The sequence below is a fragment of the Falco peregrinus genome, chromosome 11 (assembly GCF_023634155.1).
Source record: "Falco peregrinus isolate bFalPer1 chromosome 11, bFalPer1.pri, whole genome shotgun sequence".
Classification (NCBI taxonomy): Eukaryota; Metazoa; Chordata; class Aves; order Falconiformes; family Falconidae; genus Falco; species Falco peregrinus.
The window spans coordinates 22,487,369-22,501,296 of NC_073731.1; the positions used below are offsets into that span (position 1 = coordinate 22,487,369).

The window sequence follows — 13,928 nt, forward strand, 5'->3', positions numbered from 1 at the left end:
CTTAGAGCCTTACAGTACATGTTAAGGTGAATTGTAGCAATACCTGTAAGCCAACATGTAGGGCGTGATGCTGAGATGACTGAATGTGGTGGTTTAGCATGTGGCTGTTAAAGAATGAATAAATATGTGACGAGGTGCGTCTTAAACATGTTCTTTCTTCCCTTTTCTGGGGGAGACAGCTAGCTGCATTGGCTTGGTGTTGATCTGACCTTTCCAAGATTTCGGAGTCTGTCCTTATAGCAGCTTCTTGCCAGGTTGCTGCTTATGCCCAGCCTCTTTGACAGACATTCCTGCCTGCACAGCCTTTTATCTCAGCTGTTGTTAGCCAGCACTTAGCTGCAGCTATGTGCATTAATCTTTTTTTTGACTGTTGCTATGTGGGGTTTCTACCTCCCATCAGAAGACCTGGTGGGGTTGCCATGCTTCTTCCAGCATTCAGTGTAGACAGAACAGACTGATCTAGGTTACACTGCAGCTTCTGTCCTTAGGTGAGAAAATTGAAGTCTCTGGCTGCAGAATTAAATGCCTTGGGCACTGTAGATGAATTGAGGCAAATTACTAGCTGGAATAGAAAAATTGCATAGATACGTTTAAGGGCATGATGCTGCATGATAATCAGTGCTCTGATTTCTCCACCCACTCCCCCACCAGCTCTTGCATATACAGCTTCTCTCTTTTCACATCCTTCTTTTCTCTCTTCCTGTCCTCTTTCCCTCTTTTCCTTTCCAGTATCTTAAAATAGCCTCTCTATCTTCAGAGCTGTGTAGAAGGACTAGTATAGGTTTGATCTCTACAAGGTCTGTCACTGGCTTTTCTGTTTCAGAGATTTTAGTGATTGCTCATGGAAAGATACCATTTCCCATAGTATTATATATAAAAGCACATATGAAATATATTAGTACTTAGATATGATACTATTAGATCATCAGGATGAATCTCATTACTGTTTTTTTGTGTCTTTTTTTTTTTTTTCTTCTTTTCTTTCTGTAATACTTTATGCTTCAAACTGCAGTAACTTGCTCTTACTTGAAGAGGTAGGTGCTTGTGTGTCTGCATTCCCTCTGCTCTGAAACAGGGAATGTTTGTGGTTACTAATTCTAATTTGGACTTGTCCTTTTATGTGAGAAAGAAGAGTGTAGAGAACTTGGAAAATCTTTTCCTTGTTTCTGTGGTGGTGGCCTGTGTAACTTCTTTCCATGCTCTGACTGTCAGTGGCTCTCCTCCTGGGGTGCTTGCATTGGAGGACTTGCTGTGACCATTTTGTTTCCTTATCTGTGCTAGGATGCCAGCACTTGTCCTTCTGTCATGCAGCACTCACAAGGTTGGTTTTTTTTTTTTTTTTGCATGTGTAGTTTTACAGGGAAGTGTTTAAGAGTATTTCTCATACTGTGAATTCTTACTTTGGTTAAATATCTTGCAGTTGAAGACTATGAGCTTTAGCAGATGGATGGGAAGTTCAGCTTTTCCTCCCAAAAATGGTACGTGCTGTGTGACCATTCATTTTTTTTTTTTTTGCCAGATAGTCACACCAGCACATGACAAGTTGCCCCCCACCTTGTGGATTTAACATGGGAATTTCTCTATAAACAGATGTTTGTTGATTAGAATTTCTGGAAAGTTATGTTTCATATTATCTTGAGTGTTACTCGCTCCTGCTTTACTGGTCACTCAAACACATTTCACCCACAGCATTCTTAATCTATGTAATCTTAACTTTGGCACATATGCCAGCATTTGTTTTTTCCAGAGAGGCATTTACCTGGACATTTACACCACTGATGTGTAACCTTATGTTTTCTACAGGATGCAGAATTGGTAACTTCATAGGCAGTGTAGATTTGTGTTTTGAGCAACCTGCAGTGAAGATTACGTATAAAATGTTGACATAATAGTTATGAGCACGCTGGGAAGCTGGAAGAAGATTTCTTATGTGTTCACTCACTGTCACACATTTGTGCTTCAGCATGAGAGGTTTAACTTTTAAGTGGCTTTTCTTCTTGGTTGCTAGATAAATGTGGTGCATTTAATAAATGTTGACTTTCTCAAAACGCTAAGGAAAAAAGATCATTTCAAACTGTTTTACCATAATGGGCTTCATGTTGGTCTTATTTTTTAATATTTACAGGTGGTTTTTTTTTCAGCTGCAGAATTTGGCCATCACCTCAAAAGAACTAATCATTATATATAGCATAGTGGAGACGATGAGCTAGCTGGTTTATATCACAATTCCAAACTGCCACCTGCTGCTAGAATCTATAGTGTCTTTCCTTGATGCTGAAGTGTCCCTCTACCACAGCACCTGCCACATTTCACTTAAGTAATTGTTTGAAAATTAAAGGTTACCCACTCTCCTGTGAAAGTTGGTAGAGACTCATTCCAAAATCAGCAGCTCTCCCCCTTCCTGAAATAAATTTTGGGGTTATAAAACTGTGTCCAAAGTGGTCACAAATGTGTGCTGGATTATGAGCCGCATTGTCACTTATGGTGTGCCTGAGCTTTTGTTTGGCTAATATGGACAAAGGAGTCTGCTTCACATGATGTAAGAAGTGTTTGCCCTAAGAAGAACAGAGGTCCTCTTGAACCAATTAGGCAAAAATAACAGCTGGGCTACCCACTAATAAGGAAGGTGCTGCTAAACCTCTTTTCATTGTGAGAAGAAATAAATCTTTTAAGGCTTACTCCCTTGCATTTTTATAGAGAGCAATTCTTTGAAAAATTCAGCAATCCAGCTGGGTGATATGTGCAGGAAGACTGTGAAGAAGATAAAGAAACTTTTAAAAATAAAAAAGGTATTATAGCTGTTAGATTTGGCAATTATAAATGTTTCATTGAAGATTTCAGTATTTAGAGAAAGTTTTACTGTTTAAATTGTTAAGAACATGGAGTTTGGGGTTAGCACAACAGGCAGTCTCCCACAAGTTCCTTGTAGCCTGTTCTGCAAGAGGACATTCCTTCCTGGAGCAAATCTCTTCTGATATCATCTTTAAATAAAGGCAGCCCACATATATTTTTAGTAAGTTTGAGAGAAAAGCAGGAAGATTTAGAATATGGAGGTTACAGAGGATTGGGACAGGTGATGCTAACTTTTTAGCCTTACCTTTTCTGTGGAAATATCCACATACTGGTTAAGCAGCTAGTTAGGTTTGGAGTGTACTAATGCTGTCCTGACAGATTGGCTCTTCCTGAGGAAAATCTCTAATGCCCAGGAGGGGATGATTTGGAGGTGGTCAGACACAAAGGAGGGAAGGAAGGAATGTCTAGAATTCCTAGGTGGGTGCTATATACTGTGATTCACTGAATGTGGGATGTTGTATATGTTAGTGGCAAATGGTGACTACAGCTATTTTTGTTACCATCCAGTGAGATAAATGCATCAAGATAATAGTTAAGGACCAGAGCAAGTTTGACAGCTCTTCTGTACATCTGAGATGTGTTTTGTTAGTAGTACTCCAGATTGTTTGAGGGAAAAGGACAAATTTTTTTTCCCCATGGTCCTTACTGCCCAGATTTTTTTTGTTTGGGTTTATTGGATATGGCCCCCTTTCACAGCTTTTTGCTATTAATATCTGAACATAAATAATTTTTGTATATGATAGAATTACAGAAGATTGGGTGCCTGAATAAACAGTTAACTGAACCGAACGCTTGCCACTTCAACAGAGTTAGCTAACCTCTCAAAGGTATATGTACTTTTCTGAGGTGCTGTGAGGTGTGAGTAGGAGACTTGAGTAGAAGACAAAAACATTGCTAGTTTCCCAGATGCTACTGCTATGTACATACTACGTGGAAATACTACTTCTCTGCATTTTTCATTCAAATCACTGGACTATGGGAAAACAAGCAGGCAAGTCACAAGATGAGCTCAGTGGCACAATTATTTTGATATTTGTGGTTTTCCTCTATCAAACTCTCAAGATCATTTGAATGTTGTTAGGAACGTCTGTTTTGGTAAATATATTGTAGCTGAGCTGTCCTTAGAAATAAAAATTAAAGAACAAATTTTAAATTATTGGCTGCTGTCCTAATATCCTGGCTACTGTTACTTTGGTCAGTGGGTGGCCTGGTCAGCCTTTCCAAAGCCAATTTTCATTTTAAGATATTTTTATTTCTTTGAAATAGGCAAAGCCTTTGGAAAAATGAGGGAGCAGCCTGCTTGTGCTTGTGTAGATGAAGGCTTATACGTGCGACAGAGTAGCTGTAGAGTTTTTATATTCTGTTTGCAGTAATAGTAAACAGAGCATCTAAAATAACCACTTGCACATTGCAACAAACACATCATCATTTGCTTAAAAAGAGTTATAATTACAGTTGACGAAGCATGGACACCATAAAAAATGCATTAGTTTGGCTTGACACATTAATTACCTGTTTTTGCAGATGTTTTTATATATTGTTGTGTGAACAGTTTACAAAATAATTACAGGAAAGTCATATGGAAAATAAACTAAGTGGGTGGTTTCTTGCCTTAATATTTTCATTCATGTGAATCTGTGTGAGGCACAGCTGCTCTGTAGCAAATGCAGAGAGAGAAACGGGGAATCTTGAGGGGTTTCATTCTAAGGTCTCTATGATCAGCCTGGCTACACTTTTATATCTTGCTTTAGCAGTGTAGTTTTTAAACGTGTAAAATGACATTGCTGATTTAATCCCAGTGATCAGGAGTTGGGAGAAGCTTTGATCCTGATCAGATGAAACGTAAATCTTCTAGTATCTAGGAAAATAAATGAAAAATCAATATTATTTTAAGCAGGATGATCTTTTATGAGCAGTTGTAAAGATTCATCAAAGGCTTTGACACAGTTTAAACATTTCCTGTTTGCTGCCATTTAAAGAAAAATGCCTTTCAAGTTTAAATTGTAATTAAAGAGAGATACCTCTTTCGATTATTGTGGGCTAACCACAGAATGGAAATAGGAGCTCAATATGCTCACACAGTGTTTAAATCAAAAGTTCTTAACTAGGAATAAATTAGTTGATTCTTTTGAGAGTACACTTTTTGCATAACTAAACCCACTATTCCGTAGCAAAATGTAATATTGCATTTAAAAAACATATGCTTAAAGTCTGCATCACAGCTTTAACATCTGTCAAATACGAGGATTTGTTCTAGTACTGTGTTTTAGTGATTTATTTGGTTTTAAGTGAAGAGTTCTATGACCTGAAATTTGACATAAATGCTAAAGATTATTTTTAGTTTAATGGGGTCTTTATTATTACTCATCACCCGGTGTTTAAGGCTTTTTAAGTAACATTTATTTATTTATTTTAAAAATGAATATCCTGCATTTCTTTACAGATTTTTGTGAGATATTGGATGTTTAAATGGGAATTTATGTTGGAATGTAGCTTTTTACCTTTTCTTGGTTAAACTAATGTGAAGAATATCCTATTTCCATAAATCTAATTCTCAAACATACAACTATTGAAGTATTCAGAGACTTAAACCATTAGTGATCTTATTAACAAATAAGATGCAAGAACTTGTTGAGTGAATGTTTTGTGACTCCACACCCTCTTTTATGGCTGAAGATTGTAAAGAGTGAACATTTTGCAAATGTTATTTAACAGATTACTCACGAAGGAAAAGTAGAAGGAAAACTGAAATTAAGGTCTTGTGAAAGTAGGGAGAACAAAGACAGCTCTAAGGGGACTTCCTAGCTTGTTTGTGTTAATTACTGTAAAATTACTGAAGCATTGAAAAAAAGGCAATAAACATCCAAACTAAATACATATAACTAACAATTAAGCAGTAAGCTTGACTTTTATGACAGCCTTAGACAGTAACCTAGCAGTTTTCTACCTGTCTGCTTGAAGAAAATGCTGTGGCTGAAGAGTTTATTGTTGCTGTGCAGATGACTTGTTTTCCCTGAGTGCCACTTCGTGTGTCCAAGTGAATGTGGGCAATACCAGTGGATCGGCACAAGAAAGTTATATGGAGCTGCAAGATTAAGTGGAGAGATGAAAGCAAGAATATTAGTCATGTTTTAAGAAATTGCAGCACACACTTATAAAATACTGTGTATCTATTCAGTTCTGGTAAAGCCAAATCCAAGTTCAAACAATTGAATGTTGTTATTTTTTTTAATCCTAGATGGGAGTAAGACTGACAGTCTCATCTAGGGGAATTTCACCAGGAGAGTCCTGCTAAGTGGAGGATGATGTTAGAGGTGCTGGACCTGGTACAGTCCCCTCTGTCTTTAAAATGAGAGAAATAACTGTGAAATTGGTACATATCCATAATATTGTGTATTGAAAGTACACTGAATTTCTGACTGTCCAGCTTCTTCCCAGACCAAATATAGTCAAAGCTTTTTGCAGAGCAGGGCTCTGTGTGTCTGTCCAAGGAGGTGACAATCACTTTTCCTTCCTACTGTGAGGTGGATAATAAGATTTATAGTAGATCACTTAGAGCAGAGCTTGGGGTAGATTGCAGATCTCTTCTATTTACTCTTGGTGGAGTCTGTGTGGTGGTTCTGTGCGTTTAGGTAGTTTTGGAGTCATGATATGAAAGGAAGGGTGAGTCTTTATTTTATAACAGGGTCAAAATGCCATGGTCTGCTACTAGTCAACGTAAAGTGGAAAGAGCCTCTGCTTTCTTCACGCTCTGATTCTAAGGATTGTTTAAAGCAAGAGCAGCGATTCATTTTCTCTTGTGTGGGGCGGGAGGAAAACAGCGGCTCTGAGAGCCTACAGCAGAGCTCTCTGAAGAGACCTTGTACTTCGTGTTTTTCATTGTTCTCTGCCATCTAGAAGGTGCTCTGGGAAAACTGAACAGTCGGACAACCGCTCCTTCTTTATTAAGCAGCTGGTTTTAAAGATAGCCAGATCTGGCTGACTGAAGGATCAGAGCAATTCCTCCTTCCCTGAGCTGCTGGAGAGATGTGGCTGCAGCTTACTGCTTCTTTGGGTCCTACCAGCAGTGAAGCTGAGTGCAAATTTCTGAGGGGGGCTTGCATATGTGCACACATACCCTGTACAGACATCAGATTGACACAGGCAGATGGATATTGCCTTTACAGACACCTGCGTAACCACGGGCAGCAGGAACAGCCCAGACTCTTTCAAACTATTTGCTGGTCAGGAAAAGACCTGCTCTTCAGGTGTCTCTGGTAGCTGGCCCCGAGGTCCATAGTCCAGCTCTCGGACGCTTTGTCTGACTTGCCTGCTTATCTTGCTTGAAACTTGTTGGCACACCTTATGCACAGAGAATAATGAGCACACTAATGCAGGAAACAGTAAGGAACAGATTTTCATAAGAAGGTAAGACCAATAGTGGTGGTCAGGTGCAGGGCTCAGTCAGACAAGCATATTGACCAGCAGTCTGCTTATACACAGTCAACCCATGAAATTCCTACCTCTGTTTTCTCATGCTTGTGCCACTCCTCCACCTTGACCCCTCCATTTCCTCACTGTTAATCCTGCCTTTAAACATCGCACAATGTCTTACACATTGCCACAATCCCCACCTGAAAGCCTCCCACAATGTTTTACGTGCAAGCATTTACACAGTAAGTTCTCCCTCAGACATCCCATAATAAGTTTGCTCTTTTTTTATGAGGCTCATTCTTGATAACCCACAATAATCCTGTTTTTTTCTTTTTCCTTTATCAGTTACCAAGTTTCTAGTTGAACTTCTTCAAGGTTACACTCAGAGGTTCCTTTCATGATCCATTGATCAGTGTCTTATGAGTTCTAGTCTTCGTTAATTGTCTCTGTTATCTGCTGTTGCTTAGGGTTTGTGTATTTGCATGTTTAATTTATTACCTTTCCTGTTCTTTGCGTTGTCTTTCATGTGGAATACCTGTCAGGCAGATCTCCTTGCAGTTCCTTGCCCTGTTTGAGCATTGATTTGTGAGAGGTGCTGGCTTGCACCTGTTGGTGCATGAAGCCTGTCACAGCCAAGGCTGTTTCTGCAAGTCTTGGATGGTCTAAGTTAGGGCTGGAAGAGCCTGTCAGGGTCGCATGAAGTCTTTTCTATTGTTCATGCCTTTTCTGGGACAGTTGTCTCTGACTGTCTTTGCTTGGCAGCTGGGTGTTGTCATCACGAATTAAGACTATTATAACAATATACTGTTCATGATGTCAATGCCTAAATGCAAACTGTAAGCTTTAGAGTGAATACGGAATTTGTGTGGTGTCGTGGGATTCTAACCTCTTGCAAGAGTTTGGGTAGTCTAATCATAACATGCATGGTTCGGCTATCTGGGAAGTGAGGTGGTTGGTGCAAATGCTGCTTCCTTTCTTCATGTGTAGCATCGGAAAGCTGTGAGCAAGAGTCTTGTTGTCTCTCATGTTGCCTTCTGGCTATTAATAGCATTTCTGGCTTTTCTTTATGCTTAGGAAAGCCCATATGAGAAACATAAGGTGAAAAAAACAAATTTCTTTATTGTTTTGTTGTAAATGTCTTAGTGTGCCTTCCCTGAGGTTTTTTTGAGTATAATGTTTAGGTCAGTGGCTTGTTTCAGTTCTTACTTATGTTACCATAGGAACATATACCAGATCACAGAAACATGAGGAAAGACTTTTTATTTACCTTAGTCTGTAGCAAAGCTTAAATTGTTATTTTTGTAAAACTCTGAGATCATAGTACTTGCTTTTTATAAGATGTATATCTGTAGGTTTGATTATGAATAACCCAAAGGAAATCAAAAAGGTAGAATCAAAGCAGTCATGTGCTTTGATTACTTAGTACCCCTCTCTCTATAGAAAAAATAACTTTTCTTTTTCTCCATTGAGGTGAATCAAGTCCAACTCGTCGAGAAGCAGTGAAAAGGAAGACTGCAGAATACCTTATGCGTGCTGAAAAAATTTCCAGTCTCTACCATAAATCGTCTGAAGATGCATCCGTTTCTATGGTAGGCTTTTATTTCTTTCTTTTTTTTGAACCAGAACTTGGTATAATTAAATTGTCCTGTCTTTTAGCAAAGCATATTCAGGCTTGTGGTTCAAAAGCTGTCTAGAATTTCTCTTTCAGGAGGCCTGAGGAGTATTTTGATGTTATGTTTCTGTTAAGTTGCCATTCTTTTCTGATTCTTGTTGGTTGCATTTCATAGCATTGTGAAGAGTGCTTGATTTAATACAGGCCTGTTTTTTCACATGCTTTCCTTCTACTCACAGTTGCCAATGTAAACATTTTTAATCATGCTAAAGAATTTAAAGGTAAAGCAAAAAACCACACTAGAACATAATGTTTCTTTTGACTTTCCCATGAGAAAATTGCTCATTCCTGTTGGGAGTGTGAAGGCTGTTGGTTTCTTTAGCCTAGCACATAATATTGTATCAGAAGTGAATCAAGCACATGGCAGGGAGATGACATGAATTTCCCACTAAATAACTACTTAATTGAGCAAATGTTCTTCCTGATCCCTTCAAATGTCTCTCTTGGATATGCTTTAGCGATTAGCTGCTTCTTGATTTTTGAGGCGTTCCTTTAGTAATTCCCACCTTCCTAAGCAGAAACACCCTTATCTGTACTTAGACAAAAGACAAACAAAGCTTGTTCCAAGTTACCTTCAATAAATTTCTGCTTTGCCCTTCCCCAAACAGGTTCCTTCGGGACTTACCTGTTCTTACTTTAGACTTTTACGGCAGTCATGCTAAACTGTGCAATTGTTGATGACCCTGTTGTGGTAAATATAAAAGTTACCAACTTCCTGTCTCTCTGCATTTATATCAAGTGAGGACAAAAGGGGCAGAAGATTATTGCTTCTTTTTTTGCACAGATCTAAAAATGTTTTAAGGAGAGCACTACTTTAAAAATGGGATGTCTTATAAAATATGATTGCCTAAGAAGTAAATTAAAAAAGCAAACCCACTGATTTTGAAGAGCAGCTTTTTTTATGTTGAGACCCTAGAAGTATGATTTTGAGGATGTTCCAAATGGGATATATTTTGTGAGATCTGGAGTCTTGCTGCTGCTATGAATTGTACTTTGAACAATTTAGTATTTTGGACTGATATGAACTCCTACTAGGTAGTCTTTCTTTGGGTCAAACACCCCTGAAAATGGGGAAGAATCTATATTGAATGGAAATCTCAGTGTGTTTGGAAACCACAGAACAAGGAAAAAAACCCATGAACATCCTATTTTTGCCTTTTTTATACGTTTAAAAACTAATTGTGGTTGGGAAGGAGGAAGAAATAGGTTGCATTTTTGAATGTGAACTTGAGAGGTAAAGTATTTCCTCTTTTATGCTGTACTGAATAAGGTACATGCCTTCTTTGCAGATCCAGAGGAAAGCAGGATTAATTGGGAGAAGGCAAGGAAAAAAAAAAAGATGAGAACAGAAAACCGTTCTCCTTCTGTGTTGAAACTCAACATTGAGAGGTTAGGGCAAATCTGACTTTGCACAATCAAAATGTTGCACTTGGCTTATTGTCCTTCTTACAAAAAGCATTTCCACAATTTGGCTTTTTTTTACCTAAGCCTGTATGTGTATTTTAATATCCTTTATTTGCTGCTCTTCATAATGCATACATTTGACTTTTGTCTTAGAGCTTTGGAATTTGCTGGCATCAAGGGCACATGGTGCTGATGGGTCATGATGGTTGTGGTGAGGAACAGCTTGTCCCCAAGTTGATAGCCAAAAGTTAATTGGGAGAAGGACTTATCTCCCAAAGTTATTGTAAGGGTAGTGGTAGGAACCGCCAAGAACTGGCATGTTCTGTGCTCTAGTTTAACGTCTTAGGGAAAGTGAGTAATGTGACTCTTCCTGAATGCTGGGTGCTGATCAGACATGAATTCTTGCACTTTAGTTACTGCTTATCCTTTTTACTGCCCAAGATATTTTATGTTGGAGTTTGCATGAATTATTCCATCCCATGCAGACAGTGATAAGTGCACTGAAATGACCTGCATCTATATACAGTGTGGGTCTTGGCAGACACTAGTGGAAACATGCAGATATTTTATGTCCTTCTCCTAAAGGAATTATGTCTCTAGTGTACAAGGTTAGTGTGTATTCCTCCTTTCACCATCACTTCACACCAGCTTGATGATTCTTTAACTGCTGTTTACATGCCATTGGTCATGCAAGGGCAAGACTAGTATGTTACCACCAGCACCTGCTACTGCTGTAGGTCATGCTGACTGATACCATCTCTTGTTCATATGTTGGTGCTTGGACATGATATATATACAAATATTTAAATAATGCTGTACAATACCTTCTTTGTCCACATGGATCTGTAAAGATGTCTCTTATCAACTCTTGTGCTGGAGGGACACCGAAGTCTTTGAGAAGAACCACCGCACAGAAGCATAGCTAAGTGCTGCTATACCTGGTAGCCCAGCAGTTTGAACCACACAACTGAAATTGGTTGGAAAATGATGGACGAATGCCATACTCTAGCAGTACCTGTGCCTATACTGTGGTTAGTGGAGTGTGGTTTTGTTGTGGGAAGCATGGCACATTGTGGAGAACTTCATGGGCAGTAGTGGTGCTGAAACTGCACCTCGGAGAAAGGTCTGACTAGTAAGCAAGCATGGACATTGAAGGCAAAGTGTTCTTGTTCGTGACCTGATTTTACAAGGCAGAATTACTTTGTCACCCCTGTCTGGTGTAGATAGCTTTGTGTTTCCTATTGTGGCCTTACAAGGAGCAATCACAGTAAGCATCAAAACTAGGCTCACCTGTCCTTGTTAAACATGACATTTTACTTCTTTCTCATCCACCAGGACAGTGAAGCAAGGGAAGAGGTAAGCTCAGAAGTGCAGGTTCAGTTACTGTCCTGTACCCCTCAGCCCTTCATATCTCCCAAAGGCTCGGGTGCCAGCCACATGCTGAGCCACATGCATCTGTCTCAAAAGGCTACATCTGCTAAATGCACCCTAAGCCACCCCTATGCCATCTGAACACCATGCGAAGGTAAAGCGTGGTGGCTTTTCTCGCAGAAAGAAGTTGAGCTATTCTTCCATGGCTCAAAATACCAGGCCCTTGCCTTTCTGAAGACCAGATTTCCCTAGTGACAAAGGCTTGGCATTTCAGAACTGCAAAGAAAAATTATCTTTGATGCCATGGAAACTAAACAAAGAACAATAGTAGTTTGTTACTTTTCCTTCGTCAACAAAAAGCCAACAGCGTAGCTCTCAAGGATAGCATCCTTAGCAACAACCCTGCTGCTGGCAAGTCTTAAGTGGTGAAGAGAGGAGCACAAGAGGAGACATTTGCAGAACCTTGGCACTGTTAAAAAAAGGTGTAGAGGGCTTAAGAAGGGATAGAAGATTTCTTAAGGCTGAAAAGAAGCATAGGGAACTGACCATGAACTGGGAACTCACTTGACGGGAGCTTGTAAACATTGAGAAAAGCCTTGCTGTGACTCATAGGAATAGGAGATGTGGAGACAGCTTCTGGAGGTTGTAAACAGGCATGTAGACCTTCTAGAAAAACAAGCTGCAGTAAACGCTGTCCTCTTCTTTCTCTGGCACAGCACAACAGCCTCAAGGGCCTTCTTGATGGCAAACACTCAAGAGTGCTGTGTAACGGCAGCAGCAGGCCATTTTACAGATTCCAAGCTGTATTTTCTTCTCTGCCCCTTGAATAAGCAGCAGCTCTGGGGAGCCACCTCCAAGCCTGAGTGGGAGCTGCAGCAACAGCCTTTGAATCACACTGGATTGACTGTCAGAAAGCTGCAGTCCTACTTAGCTGTCAGCTGCGAGGCCAGCACAGCTACAGGTACAGGCTGTGGGTCCATTTTAACTTTTTTGGTATTTTTATAATGCATGTTTTTTCCACTCTTTGAAATAGTTTTTGATTCTATTTATGCCCATTTTTTTATACTCAGAATTGTTTTTTGCACCATTATAAAAGCTGTTGTCTTTTAAAATGTCAATTATTTTTGATTTTCAAAGCAATTTAGTAACACGAGGTACATGCAAGCCTGATGCCCAAGCAGGAGAAGCAGACTTCATTCTTCGTGCTTTTCATAAGATATCTTTCTTCCTAAAATTCTCATTAAATGTGCATGAAAATTACATTGAAGTATAAAGAAAATACGTTGCTGTACTTCTGTGAGATATAAATTTAACATAAAATAAGAAATTCAGTGTCAGGGCTTCCAAGATCACATCCAAGGTGTGTCCCAGCTTCAGGGAGGATACACTCCCCAGCTGGTGATCACTGGGGGCCTTTTGAAGCACGCCATAGCTCTGGCTAGTACAGATGCATGCAGAGATGCAACCTGCTTTTCTGCTGGTGCAGTGTGAGGAAGAGGCCAGCATGTTTTGCCAGACCAGGAGATGCTGGAAGGCATCTCCTTGCAGCAGTTGAGGGTTTGGCCATGCCATAGGTGGATAGTTACTGAATGTATGGGACACAGACCTCTGAATGGTGAGGGGAGATTGCATTTTGATGTGCAGCTCTGCACTGGTGTTTGTGAAAGTGCTCTTTTTTGAGCACCTGACGTTCTGTGGTCACCGCTGTCAAAGGCGTCAGTGTCAGCAGTAAAATAATTCTCCATCAAAGGGTGTTTGTGTCACTGGGCTAGGGTTAGTGCGCTTGCCTTAAATGAGGTTAGCATGAGAGCCTTTTCTTCCTGCTTGGCTGGTGGCGTACTTCTCTTTCTCCCCCTGCTCTTATAACTGCTGGCAGTGATGCCAAAGCTGAGGCAAGGGCTATTGCTGTGTTTCATTGGGTAGCTTGCAAAAACTAGAGCCTTCTGAAGGTAAGTGGTGGCCACAAGCTGCTGAGTCTTTGCAGAGGCCAGCATCACAGTCAACTTCATCCTTTTCTACTTGGAATCAGCACATGCTAGCCAAAAGGTGAAGGTGTGAAAGCAACTGGTGATGCCAATCCTAAGTCAGGTAACTCCAGCTGTGCAGCTCATAGTCTGGAAATAGTTTCAAAACATACAGGGCCTAGCCACAGGGGAGAAGATCCTGGGATATTTGGACAGGCTGCTGAAGGCCTTCTGCAGGCAGAGTAGCCTGC

General features: G+C 39.9%; 1 protein-coding gene across 9 annotated transcripts in view; it reads left to right on the top strand.

Annotated features, from left to right (window-relative positions):
• Positions 1-13,928, top strand: part of RPS6KC1 (ribosomal protein S6 kinase C1) — a 90,628-nt gene that overhangs the window by 31,823 nt on the left and 44,877 nt on the right. For all 9 annotated transcript variants that reach the window (XR_008749158.1, XR_008749159.1, XM_055816087.1 and 6 more), the window contains one exon: positions 8,737-8,855. Coding sequence is in view for 7 of the 9 variants with exons in the window: in XM_055816087.1 (XP_055672062.1) it covers positions 8,737-8,855 (119 nt within the window). In the remaining 2 variants the exon portion in view is untranslated. The remainder of the gene's footprint in view (positions 1-8,736; positions 8,856-13,928) is intronic.